The sequence below is a fragment of the Ixodes scapularis genome, unplaced genomic scaffold (genome assembly GCF_016920785.2).
Source record: "Ixodes scapularis isolate PalLabHiFi unplaced genomic scaffold, ASM1692078v2 PGA_scaffold0__279_contigs__length_252992795, whole genome shotgun sequence".
In the NCBI taxonomy this organism is placed as follows: Eukaryota; Metazoa; Arthropoda; class Arachnida; order Ixodida; family Ixodidae; genus Ixodes; species Ixodes scapularis.
The window spans coordinates 170,434,730-170,454,467 of record NW_024609835.1 but is presented as its reverse complement, the minus strand read 5'-3'; the positions used below and the strand labels follow the sequence as shown (position 1 = coordinate 170,454,467).

Below are 19,738 nucleotides of genomic sequence, written 5' to 3'. Positions count from 1 at the left end.
TTCTTGCGGACATGATCTGGACTCGTGGCCTGACCTCTGACACACTTGACAGAATACGCGTGTTTCTGGCTTCGATCGACACTCTGCTGCCTTGTGGCCCAACTTACCACACAAGAAACATTTTATCTTTGGAGCGGGCTTGCTGCCCTGCGCATCTTCCTTCAGGGAATCTAAGGCTACTTTTGCCTCCCTCCTGAAATTGGCCAGATTAGGCTGGCTCTGGGCCTCCAGGAAGTGGTCCGCCATTTCAGCCAACGCCGAGACGGTCTTACAGCTTCTTTCCTTTAAGAAGACCGCGAGCCTCGGATGACAATTCCGAAGAAATTGCTCCCCAATCATCTGGTCACGAACCCCTTCATACGTTTTTGGGCATTCGTTCATACTGACCCAGCGGTCGAAGAACCCCTCTAGTCTCGCAGCAAACTGGCTCCCTGTCTCTCCGTCCAACGGCTTGCTTTCTCTAAATTTCTCGCGGTACCCTTCTGCCGTGTACCGAAACCGCTGGAGCAAAGCCCTCTTCACCTTATCATAATTCAGAGAGTCTTCAGGTGACATCCTACCTATGACCTCCAGAGCTGGGCCAACAAGGCACATGCTTAGAGCAGTCGCCCACTTCTCTTGCGGCCAATCTTGCCCCTGAGCTACCCGCTCAAATCTCCTCAAATACGAGTCGAGATCGTCCCTTTTGTCATCGAAGGGAGGCATAAGCTTGTGAGGACTAGGAGATAGCGATAGAGATGCGCGACGTGACCCTTCACTGCCATCTGTTCGTCCTATCTCGGTTGCGCTAGCCTCTGCAAGACGAATCTTTAATTCGATAATGCGTTGCTCACTTTCTGCCTTGAGGCGCTGTGCTTCCCTCTCAGCAGCCCTCTCTTCCCGTTGGCGTGCTCGCTCCTCGTCCACCCAACACCTCAACTCCGCTCCTGCCAGTCCCAACTCAGCGCCCAAAGACATTAACTCTTTAACCTCCATTCTGATTAACTATTGTTACGTAGAAAAACGAAGGAACAGAATATCTTGTCCTGTCGCGGACGCCAGTTAATTGTCACGGGGTTCTTTGGGGTTAATAATCGACAAGATACAATGTCCTTCGTTTTTCATAAAAGCTTGTATTTACAAAAAAAAAAATCAAATAGTTCATATGCTTATACAAAAAAAAGGAAAACTTAGTTAAAGAAATGAAAGAAGGAAAATGCAACAGTCACCATGTCTTTGAGTCACCATGCGCAGCAGCGGGTGTTGTGTCTGGGGCTGTCGTTGTCGGCCGACGGTTGTGGCAGGCAGTCAGGAGCGGGAGCGGTTGGCTTCCCTCGGTCACCCGAGTCACCGCACCAAGTGCTCGCGCAGTAGGAAGCCGGGTAGCGTAGGCTTCTATGCGCTGCCCTCGCTGGAGCAGGCTGCCGGTCAGACCGTGGGAGCGAACCCCGATTGCCCTGGTCGATGGTGTCGTTCCACACCCTCTGCACGTTCTCTTCGGCCAGTCTTCTTTCACGCCCTCCGAGCACGCGCTCCAAAATCTTCCCTTCTTCGTCGTCTTCCTTTCTCCCTCTGGGCCGATCCATGGGTTGACTTGCACTTCTTCTTTTCCACATTTAAGTCACATCATCACACCCGGCATATGTGATTCTGTTCTAAGTGAAGTCTAGGTCTAGAAAGTGCAAGGCATTTTCATATGGAACCCCAAAAGTACACTTTGTACCTCCAGAGCACTCCCAAAAGATGTTCAAAACATGGGAAACCATGCCTACACTTTTTTTTTTGCCCTGCTTAGAAATAAACATACCCGATAATCATCAACATATCTGAACATTTTCAAAACCTGTCCTTTTAGCCTCTCTGCAATTGAACAATCACACTACTAGCGCTGTCTTCTCCTGTTACCCATATGCGCCGACTAGCCCACATTCAAACTCTATTACAGTACCTTGGCACATTTAGCATTTAGCACTAAAGCTGTAGCAATAACATCAGATGATGCAGTTTATTTAGAGAAAATTGAAATATAAGATAATGCACAATTATCACAAAATGTAACCACTTCATTCAGGAAGCGATTATGATTTATAACGGGTTTGTTTTTTTTAACTTGATTTTTTTGTCTCGTTAGCAGTCTTCACAGATTTGTTAACTGTTCATGTTCCAATAATTAGTTTTTTCTTCTGCTATCAATACTAGGCTGACCTGCTATAATGATTCAGCAATGAGGGTTGTTTTTGTAAATAAATAAGTAGTAAATTCGCTCATTCAAAAAGGAGTGACCACTTTCAAGAAATGCCAGGAAAGATAGGCATATAAACATATGCATTCAAGCAGCATGCCATTTAAAGCAGAATGCCACCGGCAACAATAGAAGAGGGAAGTGCGAGCGCTGTTTCAAAAAGAGCAATTTATTAATGCAACACCACAGTCCTTACATGTCTATGGCCCAGATACTTTTTGTAACGTAATGGGAGAGCTTTCCCTAGAGACAAATTTAAGCACCAGAGGAGCGTCCTTAATAGTAAGGGGGAACCAATAACTTAGGGCAAGGTGTCTACAAGATATTAACACTCACTTCAAACAGGCTTTGCAACTCTTCCCTTCTTTCAAAAGTATCGTCTAAAGTTGGCACCTACGCTAGAGTTGCCAGAAACACATCTGAAGCTGCCCGACACAAATGCCGTTGCATGAAGAATATGAGACCAAAGAGCCCTGGCAAGCAGACGCTGAGCAAGAATGAAGAATGGAAATTAAATGCAGCAACCCATAACCATTAACTGTTTCACCTTTTTGGCTCCTCGAGTCTGAATTATTTTACACTAAAAAAGTTACGACTACCCGGCAGTCATAAAATTAACAGTCCCGAACAAAAGAAACGTGAATGACGGAGCAACAGCCTCTCGCCCTCATCGTACCCCTTAACGGTCGTCAGCAGAAGCTCTCGTGCAACCTGTAGTTTGCTTCCAGAGTAGTGAAGATGCTAAGTGGCCAACCCCTTCAACAAACAGAATTCACTCCGATTTGATTCAGTTTACCACAACACGCAGCGCTAACTGCTGCGCTTTCTCCATTTTGACAATGTGGCACAGGCATTACGTATGCTCCACAAATATAATCTTTTATCAGTCGCACTCTACAATGTGAATTGTCATGTCGCTGTAATGCCAATCTAAGGACAATATTGGTTTTTCTGTGTGTCACTACCAAGAATTCGAAACATACGTGCCAATGTGACAACTTTGCGATAGGCACTGAATGTGTTGGAGGACTAAAGTAAATCAGCGCGAACTTCATGTGCCGAGAGGGCTGGCCATTTTGCACCTCCGCTACCCTCGAAGCGCACCAGAAGCTGCGCGGAAGCTTCTGCTGATGACCATTGAGTGATGCAACAACAAGCTGTCACACTGTTGTTCGTGTTTCTTTTGTTTGGGACTGTACTTTCATGCTCAATACAAGCAATGAATTAATTGCAGAAAAACTGTGCATCTACACAAATTTTTTAAATAAAATCCTGTAACTGCATGCGAAACTTTGGGCGAGCGTAGAATCTTTTAAGAGCAAGTGTCGAGGTGAACACATACTGTAGCGACTTAATTTTTTCGAATTTCACGACTTTAAAAATAATGTGTAAAATAGGTCCTGCAGATATGTTACGTTACAGTAACAAATCTATAACACTAATCTATAACAAATAATGAATTACTTATAATCCGTTACTTTATCAAGTAATTTTGTAATTACCATATTACTTTTTTGTGGCAGTAATTTGTAATGTAATTTTGCTACAAATATTGTTAATGATTACTTTAATTACTCCTTACTTTAAAAAAAACATATGAACGTAATACAGAAACTGGAGCAATATGAGCAGGCAATTCAGCGTCATAAAGATGGCAAGTTCAACAAAATACAAAAACATTGTGAAGAATAATCGAAAAGAAAACAAAATTTTTGTATGATCAATCACCAGAACCACTAACAAAACGTGCAAGGCAGATACAAATATGTGAAAAACGAAGAACAAGAAGACAACACCGAGTAGGCGTTGTCCTCTTGACCCTCCAGCAGAGGTAGACGCTGCTACAGAGCATGCGCATCGTTAGCTTTGTCTGCAGAATTCCAGGGATCATTTCTGGTCGCAGTAAGCTAGCGGGATGGCGGCTGTGTTTGCAGCTTTCGTTGTCTTGTCAGCTTACAGGTGAACAGAGTGCACCTACGTTCTTTCTCTTAAACACAATAATTTATTTTTACAAGGACTACCATAATGTGGGCGTATAAGAAATGAAAAGTAGCGTTGCAGAACATTTGCGAAAACATCAAAATTGTTTCTATTGTTTTCCTTGTATACTGGAAAAGGAATGTGTCAGTTATTTGTAAAGTGATGAGTAAAGTAATCTATTACTTTTCAGCAAAAGTAATTTCTAACAGTAATTCATTACATGTGAGGCTCACTAATTTGCAATTGTAATCAGTTACATTTTTCAAGTAACACGCACAAGTCATTTTATGAATACACAACCTACAACTCCCAATAGACTACTTCCATAAAGTCCTGCATGGAACACAGCGCGCGTTGCACTCTGGGAACTAGTTGGCCAGGGAGGAGGGTGGCATGGTTTCGGTTTCGATCGACACGTCGACAAGAGATTATACACAGAGCGTGGACTATTAACGGCTGTTATCTAATGTTTTCTGATCCCGAGAGCGTCGTTTGTGGTCTCTAAACTAACCTAAATGGCCAAACCTCGAAGCTTTAGCACAAGCCTGAGACGTATAGCTTGTCTTAACACATGCTTGCTGTATTTTTGTACTTGAGCCTTCCTGTTAGCGTTCCAACCGAGGTATGTGGACAAGCCCCAATGCTGGGAATCTCGACGCTGCGAAGATCGGGGATCTTGCTTGTGTACGAAACAACAAGCTGTAGCAACATGCATACATCGAGCTCGCGCCTTTACATTAGTGTTGTTGATCAGGCAGTTTGTTTGTTTCGTGCGTCCATAGACGAAATATTACTTTTTGCAATTACTTGTTTTCTTAATATGCCTGAGTATGCGAGGTAAAACTAGGAGGCGCCATTGAAAAGCTCAATTTTAACACACTTCTTATCTCTTATCTGTACTGACCCGCAGCACTGCACGAAGTGAAGTCCCCACCCGCTTGCATTCCACTAATATTCAACATCGCGTACGCGCATAAAGTTATCCTGCCAATCATATAGGCCAATTCGCACATACAGATCGTTTTAAGAAAGCAAAAGTCGAGCACTTGTGTGAAGAATGTTGCACCGTTCGCCGAAAGTGCGCCGGACGGGTGCGCTAAACGAACGAATTCAAAGCGCGTTTGACGGTTGCTAATGGCCATAATATTTGTTATGTGTTTGCTTTCTTCCTACCTGAGTATGCCGAGATAATTTCAGACACACCGTTCAGGCACAGATCTTGGGCGTCAGTAAAAGCTCGTCCAAAAAGGCTTAGCGAGGAGTAGGGGACGCTTAGGGCCTCCGTCGTAGCTAGCCGATCTCAGCGTTTGCGAAAAGTTAATCTTCTATCAGTATAAAATTTGAGTGGTAAATATATGATGACACGAGGAAGACATCATAGTAACTTCTGTGCAGTAGTGAGGTCGAATTTATTATGTTTCCTTAAAAGTTCATGCGTAAACGCTGGGTTCAACTTTGATACCCTGTGAGGATGCGGCTTGCTTTTCACCCAATGAAGTAACAAGAAGTGGACGTTTGGCAAACCAAATACGTCTAAGGCTCCAGATGAACAAATTTCAGTTTTAGTTCACTGGTACTAGACGGAATTATTGAAATTGAGCTCAAACACGCACTCGTAGGGTGAGGTGACTAAGCCACGATACGTTTGCATACGCACGCACAATATCCGGTGTTTCGGGAACCAAGGAAAGTGCTCCGGTCTTCGTTTTGAATCGCTCGAGAATGAGTGTATTGTATGTTCGTGAAATGTCAGATAATCGAAAACGCAAGCAGCGCGTTCGGTCACGGCGTCATAGCATGAGATGAAGCTGCTCAGTCGAAACCAAAACTGAGTGGCCAACTAGTTCCCAGAGTGCACTGCGTGGTATTTCGCCGCAATGGGGCACGTCGGTTTTGGAAGAAGTCCATTGCAAACTTTCGTGCCTACAAAATATTTTCGAAACCCACACTTTCCAAGTGTCACAAAATATTGAGCCCGCAAAAATAAAGTTGTTCACAGTAATCGAAAACTGGCAGCCTGGTCAGTCATTCATTTAAAAGCAGTATTTCACACAAGGTTTTGCTATAAATGCCATATTCAAAAGCACTCCTAGAAATGCCACGAATTCATTCAGCATGACATTCTGACAGATATGCCAAAGTGACTTTCTTGCATAGCGGTTGGTGTCAGTTACTATCTCCACCATCAAAGCATCTGTGAAAAGAAGCTTAAAGTGCTGGATCTTAGATTGTAAAACGAGCAGTTTCAAAACTATGATCTGTACCTCCGCAGCGTGTCCAGCTTTGAAAAACGGTGGCGCCCTGTAGCTCTCATTCTCCGAGGATTCATCGAAGCAACTTTCAAAGCCCTTTTCAGGATTGCAAGTGCTTCCTATGTTTTCTGTCTAAATGCAGGAGCAACAATGCTCACACTCCCATAAGCTTTTAAAAACAGATTGACAAGTCTTGCCCTTGACACTATTTGACTCCTTGTGAGCTTCTTGCAATGTCTAGTCTCGCCAACAAGCAACAGTAATAACAATAGCAAAAATGAAAGACAACTACAACATTCTGTAATGCCGAATTAGAGCGCAGCTCTTGAGGACCAGGAGGATATGCCCCTCCTCCCTCTTCTCCATCCTCCTCTCATTCTCCTCCCCCTCCCTCATGACCCTAGTGATGTCACTCGTGAAGGTCATGACTTTCACTGTGAAGGTCGTGACCTTCGTGATGTCTCTCGAAGCACTCATGACCGTCATGACGTCATGTGACATCATTATGGAAAATGTCCAATGATGCAACACGCAGGTCACAAGTGATGTCATTGGTAACTCTCGTAACGTAACCGGGGACTCTCGTGACGTCACTAGTGACCATCGTGACCCGCGCGTTGCCTTATGGGACGTTTCCCATAATGACGTCGCTCGTGCCGTCGTGACGTCACTCCTAACTCTCGTGATGTCACTTGCGACCCTCGTCATGTCACGTGTGACGTCATTATAGGAAACGTACCATAATGCAACGCGCAAGTCATGAGTGAGACCCATGGGTTGCATTATAGGGCGTTTCCCATAATGCAACACGTGGTTACACCGACGATGATGGCGACACCGCTCACGCCGAAAACGGGCGCTTAAGAGCTGCGCTCTAAAAGGTTTTCTAGGGTGTAAGTCCGTACATTTTCAGACCAGACATCCAAGGTCTGCGGTAACACTTGTGGATGTCGTGGTTTTGAACACTTAGCATGAGACCTGTGTCGGTCCGCAACTGCGACCACGCAGGAGCAACAGAGAGAGGAAAACACTATGCTCCGCCACAATAGCTCCGCTCTCCCCCTGCTAGAAATTTCACTCCATATTGGCAGCTTGGCCCCAGAATCGAAAAAAAACAGTGTGAATTCTTCCCTCAGGAGTGTGGGGGGGGAGTTTATCCCACGGGGAACCAAAAGCATAGTGTGAAGAATATTCAAGAGAAACATAGCCAGGTATCCGGTGAGAAAAAATTGGACACCCTAGTAGCCGACCTTTTGACTGTCGGACAATTCCTCTTTGACGGTGACTGCAACCGTTCTAATTATTTGACTTACAAATGCCGATCAGTGCAAGCTATGCAACGATATTTTTTTCCGCGGTAGAGCGTCATATTGTGGAGTTGGGCTCACAAGGCTTAGGGAATGCAGCACAAGGCCAGATAGTCTTACATGGGAAGCACTCCAGTTCTAAGGTCTCCCAATTTGTATACAAAGACATGCATGCAATGCAAAACAGAAGCCTAATCACCCCTCTACATAATCACCCTGTAGTTCTATCCATTTTTCGCAACGTCAGTGCCACAACTGTACGGCTGCCGCGAAGACTTCTTTGGGAGTCTGCCGAAATTATCTGGATATTGATAATGCAATGGTAGAGTGCGCTGAAAACACTCAACCCTAGTGTGCCCTTCAAGGTTGGAAAAAGCCAAGAACTGCTAGGTCGGGGTAGTAGGAACTGCAAGGAACCAATTGAAAGATTTTTCTGCTTTTTCTTCGTAAATAATTTTTTGAAAAAGCATTGTTACAAATGAGTAGAAGCACTGTTATGATGGAAGATCACGGCTGCAGCCTTTTGTTTTTCACGTCTCGGTTGGACGCAGCAGTCACAATCGTGCCCTTTGGAATGCAGTGGGTGACGACGATGCCTCAACATCCCAGAACATGGCCACAATCATTGTTGTCTCTACACAGGCGGTAAAGCAGAACTCCTTCAGTGGCGGGGAGTCGTAGCGCTGCTCCACTGCTGCAATCGGCATTTGGCTTCGGGATTGAAAAACTGCCTCCGTGTCTTGTCCATTGTGACAACTGTCAAAATAAGACCACCGCTTGTCCCGTTATCCCCCAACGAAATCACCCAACGCGTTGCAGCCCGTGAAGCCTCGCGCTCTCTTGTCAGCCTTCATTGCACCCGCACAAAGAAGACTTTCCGCACTTCCGAGTCTTCACGGAGGAAGGTGTTGTTGCGATGGGCCTTTGTGGAGGTCACGTTCCTTCCTCTCGCATCCTTCTCTCCGTCCCTGAGTGGGGGTGTGTTGTCCCAGTGACGGTCGGGCCGTCAAAACCGCTAAGGACGGGCAACGTCACCCGGCACAGTGATGGCTGCACGACAGACACCTGAGCAAGAGGTTAAGCCGGCCCCTTCCCAACGGCAAAATACTCGAGTTAAGCCTCCGTCAGCAAAGAATGCCCGAAAGATCAGCCAGAATATCTCTCGTCTTCGGATGGCTTCTCTTCTTCAATCCAGACTCGAAGATGAGGTAGGCGGACCAAGACTGATGAGGCACCACGTTCGGAGACGTCTGCTAGTGCGAGATGGGCGTGTGTGTGAGGGAGAGACCTGGGCGGAGCTCATACCCCCAGGACGAACGCTTTGTTACCATTGGCTCAAACATTAAGCTGTGGGGACTCACTACTGGGGGAGTGGGCCCAAGGGACCCTTTAAAAGGAGCAGTGAGAGATTGCGAGAGTGTGCTCTCGGACAATGTAAATACTTCCGTACATGTGTATTAAACGGAGTTTATCACAAGACACCCTCCCGTCTCCCCATGTCATTGCCTGAGTCCTTCGATTCCTGTCCTAGCTTGGCCCTGCCCGATCCTGCCTGGAGAACTCATCAGTCACAACGGTATGGACAGATCCTACGGAAATGCCGACTGTCGAGGCAAACTCTTCCTCTGTCGATTGACAACCCCCCTAACCACTTTTTCCTCTCTCAAAATCGTGCTGTCGGACTTGCTGGTGGTGGCCGAGGCTGGTTCTGTTCTCTGTCGCACAATGTTTGGCCATCTTTGAACCGCTACCCCCAAGAATGCGCATTTTTCAAGTCCGTGATGCATCCTCCGCAAGATTCAATGAGGTGACCACGAATGACGGAGTGTTGTCCCAGATGGGTAAATGTCCCCAATTTTAGTGTCTGAAACATTGGAGAGATCGGATGGTGGCACGAGCGTTCAATGACCTCAATGACATTGGTGCATATCTCACTCATTGCCGAAAAAATCTGACATTTTTTCGTACGCCTGTTATGCTTCTGTCAACTCACATCACAGAGAAAGTTGTCTAGAGCAAAATGCTTTCAACAATAGTGTTTAATGCAATTCAATGTACCTCCCACATAACTGTCTTCTTGCGTTGTGCAGCAGCGGCTTGGGTTCTTTTTCTTTTCAATTACTTTTCAATTATATATTGTGCTGTCTGAAAATTTTAAGATGCATAAATTTCCCTGCTTTGTTTTGGCAAAAGAATTGCGCAGCAAGGGTTCTGGCATCCGCTGTGCTCCACTGTGGGCTTCACTCGCAGATTCGTGCTCACAGAAATTTCTGTCACGTTTCACTGAAGCCAAATTTCAACTGACTCCTTACTATGGTCGTTGACAGGATGGAGGGGATGCGGGTCGAAAAACGGCAATATTGCGCAAAAATTGTGATTTCGGGTTTTAGTGTGTTTTATTATCCATGTTTTTTCCCATCCTCAGAGAGCCAGCCGGACCAGTGGCACACACCATGTCTTCAATCGACAGGGTCTCATTGTACTCGGTTACAAGCTCGACTGCCAAGCAAGGCCCGCTTTCGCGAAAACCGCCGCCCAGCACACACCAACCCTGGAGCCTTAGCACGGGGGTGCTGGACTCCCTGTGTCACCAGAAATTCAACCAGCTCGTCTGCAAGCCGGGAGCCCTCGCTGGGGGCTACCGGCGAGGGCTGCCGGCCTGCCAGAACTTAGCAGCCCATGGCAGCTCCGTGAAAACTACCGCCGCGAAGGTCGCTGCTAAGCCTGAGGCTTTTCACCCTCTTCAAATGCAATATCAACCCCTCCCCCTCATCCACAAGCTCCATTTAAACCATCATCACCATTTTTTCAATTCGTCTGTACAATACCACCTCATCATCGTTGAACGCGGCGCCACGGGCCTTCACAGTATGGGCTACTTGCTTTTCTGGAATGCCACGGCTCTCTTGAGCCAAAATAAATATCTATCAATACGTTCCTATTCTATGCAAGAAAAATCAATAAAGACAGAACATGGTCGCACAATTAGTTAAATTCGCATTTGAAGACCTCCCGGCAACTCGGAAAGGTATAAATATAAGCTTAGTTTGTGTGCACACGTCTTCAAATCCTGACATCGCCTGTCGTCACAATTAATTTTTAAAAGTAGACTTAGCCATGTCCTCTCCATCGCAGTTTTTAGTAAAATCATTTTTTTTATTTATTTTTTTTTGTGACAGGGAGTTTAGTTACATTTTTATAGTAAATCTTTTTTTGCTCTTTGGAAGCATCTTTATAGTTTGTGCAGGAATGGAACTAGGCAAAACAGCTTTTGGAGCAATCTGGGAGCAGAAAAAACTGCAGTTTGGGTAGTCTGGGAGCAACAAAATAAAGGTCTTGGAGCAAGTTGGGAGCAGCATACAACTTTTAAGAATGTTAAAATAGAGGATGTCACCTGGTTTTCAAAACTAAAGAAAGTATGGCATGCAGATAACTACATGTAAACTTAACAGTAATTTCAAGAAGCTTCTTAGTTGCAAATATTTTCTACAAAATTACGCACAAAATACACAAACCATATGAAGCGAAACTGCACATGACAGCGTGACACATGATAAAACCGACTTGCAAAGAGGTAAATATAAACAGGTACAACTAGCTTTCATTGGTCAGCATTAACTAGTAAGGTGTACCAAAATATAAAAATGCAAGTACAAAATTGTTTTTTTGTTTTTCAGTGACTAGAATAAGATAATAAATGTCCTTGAACATATACGTCTATCGGGACTTTGTTCATTGCTCACAGATACACTTCACATTTCAAGATTCTGAGCCAATTTCGCATTAGCCTCCGCTAACAGCACTTGTCTAAACTCAATCTTCACCATCTCTTTTTTTTTTTTTTCAGGCCCGACTTAATCAATGATTGCGCATGCTCAAGCATAGTCCGCAAACAGATGATGCGCTGTTCCAGTTGTCACTTTCCTTCCTGAAGACAATCTCTCTTCCTACTCGCTTAGCTCGCATCCCTGTTCCTCCTCTTCTGCCTCTCGTCGTCTTGCTTTTCGACCTCTAGCCTTTCAGTGTAAACTCAATGAGACTTCTTCACAGCTTGCAGCAAGTCTGTTGTCAAAGGCACTTCTGTGACATCACTGCCAAATCGCTTTAAAGCGCAATCGGCGCATCCCAATCTGGCAGCTCGTATCTTGCTCCGTCACATGCCTCACTGCTCACTTGCCTTTGTTCCCAAGTTTTCTGTGCGGGGCCGCGGCACACGTTTGCTCCACTATTCAGATCTTCAGATGAAGTGACTGCAGGACTTCAGAAAAGCATGGTGAGCATGCAGCAACGGCAGCTAATGTTAGCGGCAGCAACTTTCAAGTACAGATTGTTGGATTCGGATCCACTGGTGCCCCATTTGGGCTGGAAGTTCCGGTGTCGATGTTGCCAACAGAAACCGCAAAATGGCTAATTTCAACGAGGCTCCTTCATAATTTTGGTTTGGGTGCGCCTTGCTGCAATTTTGTATTTATTTATGCTTTTGTATCGGTGTGGTGCATAAAAAGTCATAAGGCGCACAGTGGTGCAATTGGTGCAGCAGCCCCATCCCTGTTTGTGCACAAGAATTTTTGTTTTTAATATTGCCCTGCCACGAGGAAGTTTAGCACACGTAATCTTGTGTAAATGTAGAATGCAACGTCTAAGGTCTAAGATAAAAAAACAAGCTAAATCAAAACAAACACCAGATTTATAAAAAAGGAGATGAAGCACTATAAACAGTGAAAATTTCATTCAAATATCGCAAATATAAAATTGTTTTCAACTGGTGCGCGTTTTCTTAAGAGTAAAGCAAAACCTCCCCCACGTCTTTCCACTTTAGCAGAAAGAGTGCTGGAAAGGAGGTCGTCTCCTCTCTAGCGTTCACTCTGCTAATGTGGAAAGAGGTGGGAGGAGGTTCCACTTAATTCTTAACCTCTCATCTACTATATATAGTAACTAGAAAATATTTCTTGAGTGTACTACATGTAGAAATATTTTATTATTCTTTTAGTTCAGCTCTTTCCAATACAAAATGGTGTTGGCAAAGTGGCTCAACCAAATTGATGCAAAAAGTAAAATGTTACAATTTGTACTTTTCGCACATGTTACAAGAGACACACCAACTGAAAAACATTATTTAAAAAGAAAAAAAAAACAATAATTTTTGTTTCTTGAGAAGACGATTGTATTTTTTCAAGATTTCCCTTTTGTTTAGCTATTACTTCCTTTCCAAAAGGGCATTTTACCATTTCATATTCATGAGACAATTCATGACTTCTAATGCTATGGCACCAAGACGGCCATCCTGAAAAGCAGTACATTGATATTGATGCTTCTAAACCACGAAAAAAGAACCGGCCAAGACTGGGGCACCTTACATTGTTCGAGCATTTGTGGGTGACGCAGCCACAGAAATAAGTGGGGAAATATGAAATGCCAAAGGAGTCGCAAACTTCCGATACTCTTCCTTCACTGATCAAGTCAGATAAAGCTAGGTTTGTCCAGCTACGTTGGCAGTTTACTGATTTATAATTGAGGCACTGGCTCTTTTTTCTTTCCTGTCAGAGTTTGGGATAGAGCCTTGACAGTGTGTGCAACGCGAAACGTGCAAGCGCTGTTTGCGTGCTCTGCGTGCCAATTGCCGACTGCTCCCAGAATGGGGACTTTCTTCAGTGTGCGCCTGGCGACAGCCAAACTGGCTATTCACCCTGTTAAGGGCTCTTGCTCACGGGCTTTATGTACCTCCACCAAAGAGGCGCAGGAGTGACAACGGTGGGGCGAGCGAGAGACATGGCTGCAAAACGAAAGCACCAGGCCCAGCAGCGGCACAAAGTTGATCACCATAACACCAGTGGGGTGTAGCTCTCGGCTACTTCCGTCCGGCCGCGTATACTTAGACGTTCGTCCGGTCCGGCGAACTGCTTCCGATTGCCGCGCTCCTAGCGAGTGTTGGCACTTGTTATTTTATTTTAAATAAATAGGATTCATATATTTAATGAAGCAAAATAAAGGTGAAGTTGTTTTGAAGGTGTGAATGGCTTTGAAGTTTGTTATCGTAACTTTCTCTTTCACTCTTTCAACGTGCCTAAGCATGTTTTCTCTCTCTCCGAACCTGCGCCTCGACAAGCGCTGGCCGCTGGCGCCGGGAAGTCGGTGGACCGTTAGAACGCACGAGGGATGCGAGCCGGCGAGCTGCTTCGCTTTTGGGAGTGCGTCGCGGCGCAAGATTCGTGCCGCGTTCATGCACGCGCGGCTTTCTTTTCTTTTTTGTGGGAACTCATTGTTTTTGTAATGTGGTCAAGCATGGATTTTCGTCATCATCACACCACCTGATGTGCCAAGTGGGAAAAAAATGACTGTCGAAAGCCGGGGCATCAATGGTTTCGAGCTCCAATGGACGTGCGGTATTTTCTTTTGGTCTTCTCTTGCTTAAGTTCCTGATTAGATGTTTGCAACAAAACCTAACTGTCGCAGTGGTAGTGATTATTAATTGTGTGATTTTGGCAATAGCTACGATGGTTTCCGATCACAAAACCAAATCCTATCATTGTTCAGGATAGCTCTTCACTCGCCGCGAGAATTGTCATTGTCAAATTACTGGAGACTTCTGTGTCATATCGAGCACATATGCTCACTTTAAAAGATGGGAAACTTTTTGCTGTGAGCTGTTTATTTGGCGTTGTTGTCAGCAATTCACACGTCTGTTCACTAGGAGTGAAAATGAGCCTAAATATTTTTCGATTAACTGAGGATGAGCAATGGAGCGATCCGCTCTGGTTTTCCGTTTCGTTTAGCAGTGACGCACTCCTAAATTTAAGGGGAGACACTGCCCAGAAAAAATAAAATTCTGCAAAAAAAGCTGATTTTGAAAAATGACATTTTTACATCCACCAACATCTAGAGAGTATTCCCAAAAAGTTTCATTAATTTTCACTGTATAGTTAATTTTTTATAAATTATTTTCTGTCCACCAAAGCTATAGAAAAGGTAGGGTTTGGAGCACTTTGAACACATTTTTCTCCGTTCCACTTTTTGGTATAAATTCCATTTTAGTCAATCTATCGTTTGATAATGGCAAAACAGGAAAAGCTTATTCTTCCCTTTTCCTGACTGAAATTTAATAAGGAGTGCGGCTATGAAACTTTTTTGTCACTTTACGGATGTCTTTTGTAAAAAATGTTGACATTTTGTCAAAAGCACAGAAGACCAAAAAGTTGACCAATTTTGCAGAAGAGAAAATTTATAGAAATGAATTACTTTTTAGAAACAATGTTCCATAGCCGCACCCTCTAGGCATTCTGCTACATATCTAGCAAATAAAAATCTTTAATATCGCAATAGTTTTCTAACGATAGATTAACTAAGCAACGTAGGCGTGTTGCTGATAGAAGCTACTCTTATTTCCTTCTCATTTAACCGACAGACCTGAAATTTTGTTATACACCCTCTAGCATGACCACCAGCCTACCCTGTAAATTTCATTAATTTTAAGACAAGGGTTCAAAAGTTGACCCCCCTAGGGGGTGTGCCCCCTTAAGTGATAATATTAAAAACGAATGCAGGTTCTCGATGAAGACTCAATACCAAAGAGCTGAGCTGTTTTTCTTGACCTCATTGCTCAGTTTCCTTTAGTTGCAACTTGCAAGACACCATCGTCGGTCTTTACTTATATAATCAAATTCGAAACGATTGTCAATTTTGCGTGGAGGCATTTAAGTCAAGGAGAAGAAAAATAGAGGAGACACGAGTTTTTAGTGTCGCAGTGTTGAACTCCAAGTACCGTTTTTTCAAAGGAGGCGCAGAAAAAGCTCGCTGTTTTCATATGACCATATCAGGCACGTAATGGCCAATCAAGCAATTCAACTTTTTTTTTCTAGGCTCCATGCCTGTGGCTGGACGGCGTAAGGCTTGTGAGTATACGCCAAGAAGCTCGAAAAGGATCACGAACCTAGAGATTTTATGTAAATTTAGCGAAGTGTTTTTGCAAGGACACATATCATCACCTTCGCCGACCGTAACCTTAACGTTTTATCCTGTTTTGCTGTTCATTTCTTTGATTCTTGTGTGTAAAATAGTAAGAAATTTCGTCTGTATTTTCTACTGTCTGTTCAATAAAAATGAACGCAAAAGGACAAGCATTGCATATTTTTTGTGTATGTGCCACTTTCGTTGCTTTGCTAGGTTTCTGCTGCTTTGCTGCTGGTCTCACTTTTCAGTGCTGGCTTGTGTGCATTTCAACGCACATTAACCAGCATTGAAATGCGAAAACCAGCCGCAAAGCAGCAGAAGCCTAGCAAAGCAACGCGCAAACCGGGCAAAAAAAAAAAAAAGACCTACAATATCTATATTTTTAAATCTAGGTGGCGCAAGCTACCGCCCATCCATCCAAACACAATGGCGCTGCCGTGCAGTTTCGGTTTTGGTTTCGCTGTGCCGCCATGTTGATTTTAGTACAGCAACCAGATACCAGGGGATTCAAATGGCGCTGCGGCCTCCCAGGGTTTTCCAATTTGCGTTTCATGGGCGTTATAGGAAGTTGCACTCCTCTGATAACACTGCGGCCGACCGACGGTTCAAGCGTGCCAGCTCATGGACAGTTGCTTTGGTGCGGTGTGCAGCAGCCTGGGACTTCCGGCAGAAGTGGGCAAAGGCATTCTAAATGACATGCACTTCGAGTGCTTTTGAAAAATACCGAAGAGACAGCCAAATGTTCGTGGGATTGAAGCATTCGGAACATTCAAATGTGGCTGCTCATTTAGAGATTGAAGTAATCCTACGAAGATCGGGGACAAGTAGGATGAATGTACAGGTGGCACCTCGTCCGCTCGTCCCTCATCGTTGTAGCACCATTCCTTTCTTGCCTATGCACTAGCAACTAGCCTAAATAACCACAGTGCCACAGTGGTCACTCAGGTGCTGAAACTACAACTGCTAAATGCATAAAAACAGCCTTACGAAGGATCTGCAGTTCCTTTGAAGCAACTACTCGCAAGGTACAACCTGCAGTGTGCAACAGCGGGTCAACGATATACCCCACGCTTCCCATAGACGAGGAATACCAGTCTTCATTCCACGTCTTTGTGGTGTCACGTCTTAGACAGTTGCAGCTTCTCACCTCTGTTTGTGTCTGGGGGTAGTAACCGCTGCTGAGCTGCATTGCCATATTGAAAGTAGGCGGGGTCATTCGATGCTAGTGGCTCTGCGCCAGGAAAGCTGCCCAGACAGTCCTGCGAAACACAAAACACGGGTAAAGCACACGTTAGGAAGAGCACTCCAAGATTGCTCAGAATTTTTTTTGTTTAGTATGAGAAAATAATACTGGGCCCGACAGATCAGACAAACAAGACAGCTCACCTCCTTGAAAAGCATCTTACATTATTTAAAGCCCAAAATATGAGTGAGCCAAACTGGACCGTAAACAACCACTGCACTGAGGCCCACCTAAACTGATACCACCTACAAGACAAGGCTTGCACCATTTTTCCTATAACATCAATACTAGCAGACTCAAGCAGCACCCCCTAGCTTGCACTGGCATCACTGATGCTGGAGCACGTCGTCGCCAAGATACCACTTTGCCGCATACCAGCGAGCAGCCCACTAAACCAAACCAAACCACCGTCCAATATCAATCCCTCGCCCACAAGCTCCAATTAAAGATTGTCAGCACCTCTCTGTTATCTGTAAACTATCTCATCACATCATCATTAGTTGCAGCGCTGCAGGCCTTCATGGTATGGGCTACTTGCCTTTCTGAGGTGCCGTGGCACTCCTACACCAAAATCAATACTACTATTTCCATATCCTTGTCAAGCTTTAGCATGCTTGCCATTTCAGATGGATTTGGGATCTGCTAATGACGTAAGGGGCAGGAATTGTCTTGTTTGTGGTTATTGCCTAAGCTATTCAAATGACAGATGCGGATGAGAAACAAAATCCCAAAGAAAACAAAAAATAAACATCTTGACCTTAAACCTGTACAGAGCACTATGCAAAATTTAACAGAAATGCAATAGCAGATAATTGTTCTAAGACCGAAGGTACGCCAAAATGCAGCATCTAAAGGCCGACATGCAACCTCGGCTTTCTGCAGGAAAAGTAATCCTCTTGGCACTCCCCTCCCCTAAGCTGCAGGGGGGGGGTGGGGGCAAGGTAAAAAGTGGAGAGGGTATAGGAAAGGAGAAGACGGGCAGCAACGGAAAGCGTGAAGTGTACGACTATCTTTAACTAAATTATTGCCTTAAAAAACTCGATGATGACATCACCAACTACCTCACATAAAAAGAATGAATGATAAAAAAACTAACATAATGTTGTCACTCGAATAGATGGCCTCAAACCAGCACATAAAGAACTTGTTTCTTGGGATATAAGCAATATCAAATTGCACATTAAAGGTTTTGATATAGAAACAGGCATCTCCAGATCAGTTTGAAGTTGCTAAGGTTACTCCTGGGTGATTTCAGATAACATCAAACAGAGAGTGGCTGGTTGACAGTTTTAATTCACTATGTCTGTTGTAGACTGCACTACAGATTTTTTAAAAGCTCTATAACATGGCACCTCGAGCAATTGTCTGCAAACTTTTCAGGTCTGTATCTTATCAGATATTTCTATTACATGTGTGAAATTTCGGGAAATTACTTTCCTTTCACACAGCTATAAAACAATATTTATATCAAGCATTTGAATAAATCTGTTGCTGAGATATTAGAACGCAAACACAGGATCGGCACAGAAAGTTGAAAATTCCTGACAATGATTAAGAATGAAACTCATCTTAGATTTATTTTCTTATTCATGCCTTTTGTTCTAATCTGTACAGGTTTCCATCCTCATGAAAGAGATGTTGCATTATATGACTGAGGCAGGAAATTCAGCCCCTTTTTTGAGTCTTCCTGGGGCAGTGCCCTACACGAAAAGTGATTTCAACTTCCAGTTTTGCCAAATTAAGTCGGGCTTTCATTGAGTTATTGCTCTAATGAGGCCATTTATAGCTAAAGATATAATTATTGTGTTAAGAGTGACAAAAAAGAACATAAAATAGTTTAAGTATAGCTTACAAAGTGGCTGCTTCAGAGAATAAAGACTGGAAATAATGAACTGCTGCCATTGGCCAAAAATGAATTTTAAATTTATTATACTGGTTATATATTGGGTATAAACTGCCGATCATGGTGAACATCAGAGACGGTAAGAACACACAAATAAGCAAAATAATTACCTGATATTTACTAATTACCTTTATAGCTAGTGAAAATAAATACATTGTTTTAATTAGAAACTTGCTGAGCGTCACTGAAAACCCTCAAATAAGTCAATTTTAGGAAGACTTGGAGGATGTGGGAAGCATGGGGGTTGCTAAAGTTCCCACTTATGCAGCAGACGGAAGGCTGGCAATGCAAAAACGAGAAAGATTTTCTCATCATCCGCCAGTGTTGCCAACCTCTGCGGTTATTTCTTCCTCGACTTTCATCGCAAAATTCCCCAGATTTCTTCTGATTTTCAGAAAATGTGTTAATTTGCGTCAATATTGAGATTATCATTACGGAGTAGCTCAAGAATAAATTCCTGTAGTCGGGTGTCCATTTAAAGGTGAAATTTGCTTCGTTAGAACCTTTTAGAGCGCAACTCTTAGGCGCCCGTTTCCGGATAGAGTGGCGTCGCCGTCGGCGCAACCACGCGGTGCATTAGGGGACGCGTGACATCATCAGCATTGTCATCGTCACTGATGACGTCATCGGCATCGTCACTGATGACGTCATCGACATCCGCATCGTCACGTGATCCCTGTGAGGTCACGTGACCCTCGTGAGACGACGGCGACACCGCTCGGAGGGAGGAGTAGCAGACAGGATGAGGAGGCGAGGAGGAGGGAGGAAGGATACTTAGGGGAAGGGTACCTTCCCCTCCTCCTCTTTGAGAGCTGCACTCTAATCCGGTGTTACAGAGAGTTGTAAACGGCTTTCATTTTTTACATAATTAAACATTGTTACTTT

At 44.1% G+C, this 19,738-nt stretch overlaps 1 protein-coding gene across 8 annotated transcripts in view; it reads right to left on the bottom strand.

Moving 5' to 3' along the window:
• The window catches only part of LOC8029575 (transcription factor 12), a 214,047-nt gene that overhangs the window by 185,985 nt on the left and 8,324 nt on the right, over positions 1–19,738 (bottom strand). For all 8 annotated transcript variants that reach the window (XM_042290360.1, XM_042290370.1, XM_042290373.1 and 5 more), the window contains exon 3: positions 16,855–16,966. In XM_042290360.1, the coding sequence (XP_042146294.1) occupies positions 16,855–16,966 (112 nt within the window). The remainder of the gene's footprint in view (positions 1–16,854; positions 16,967–19,738) is intronic.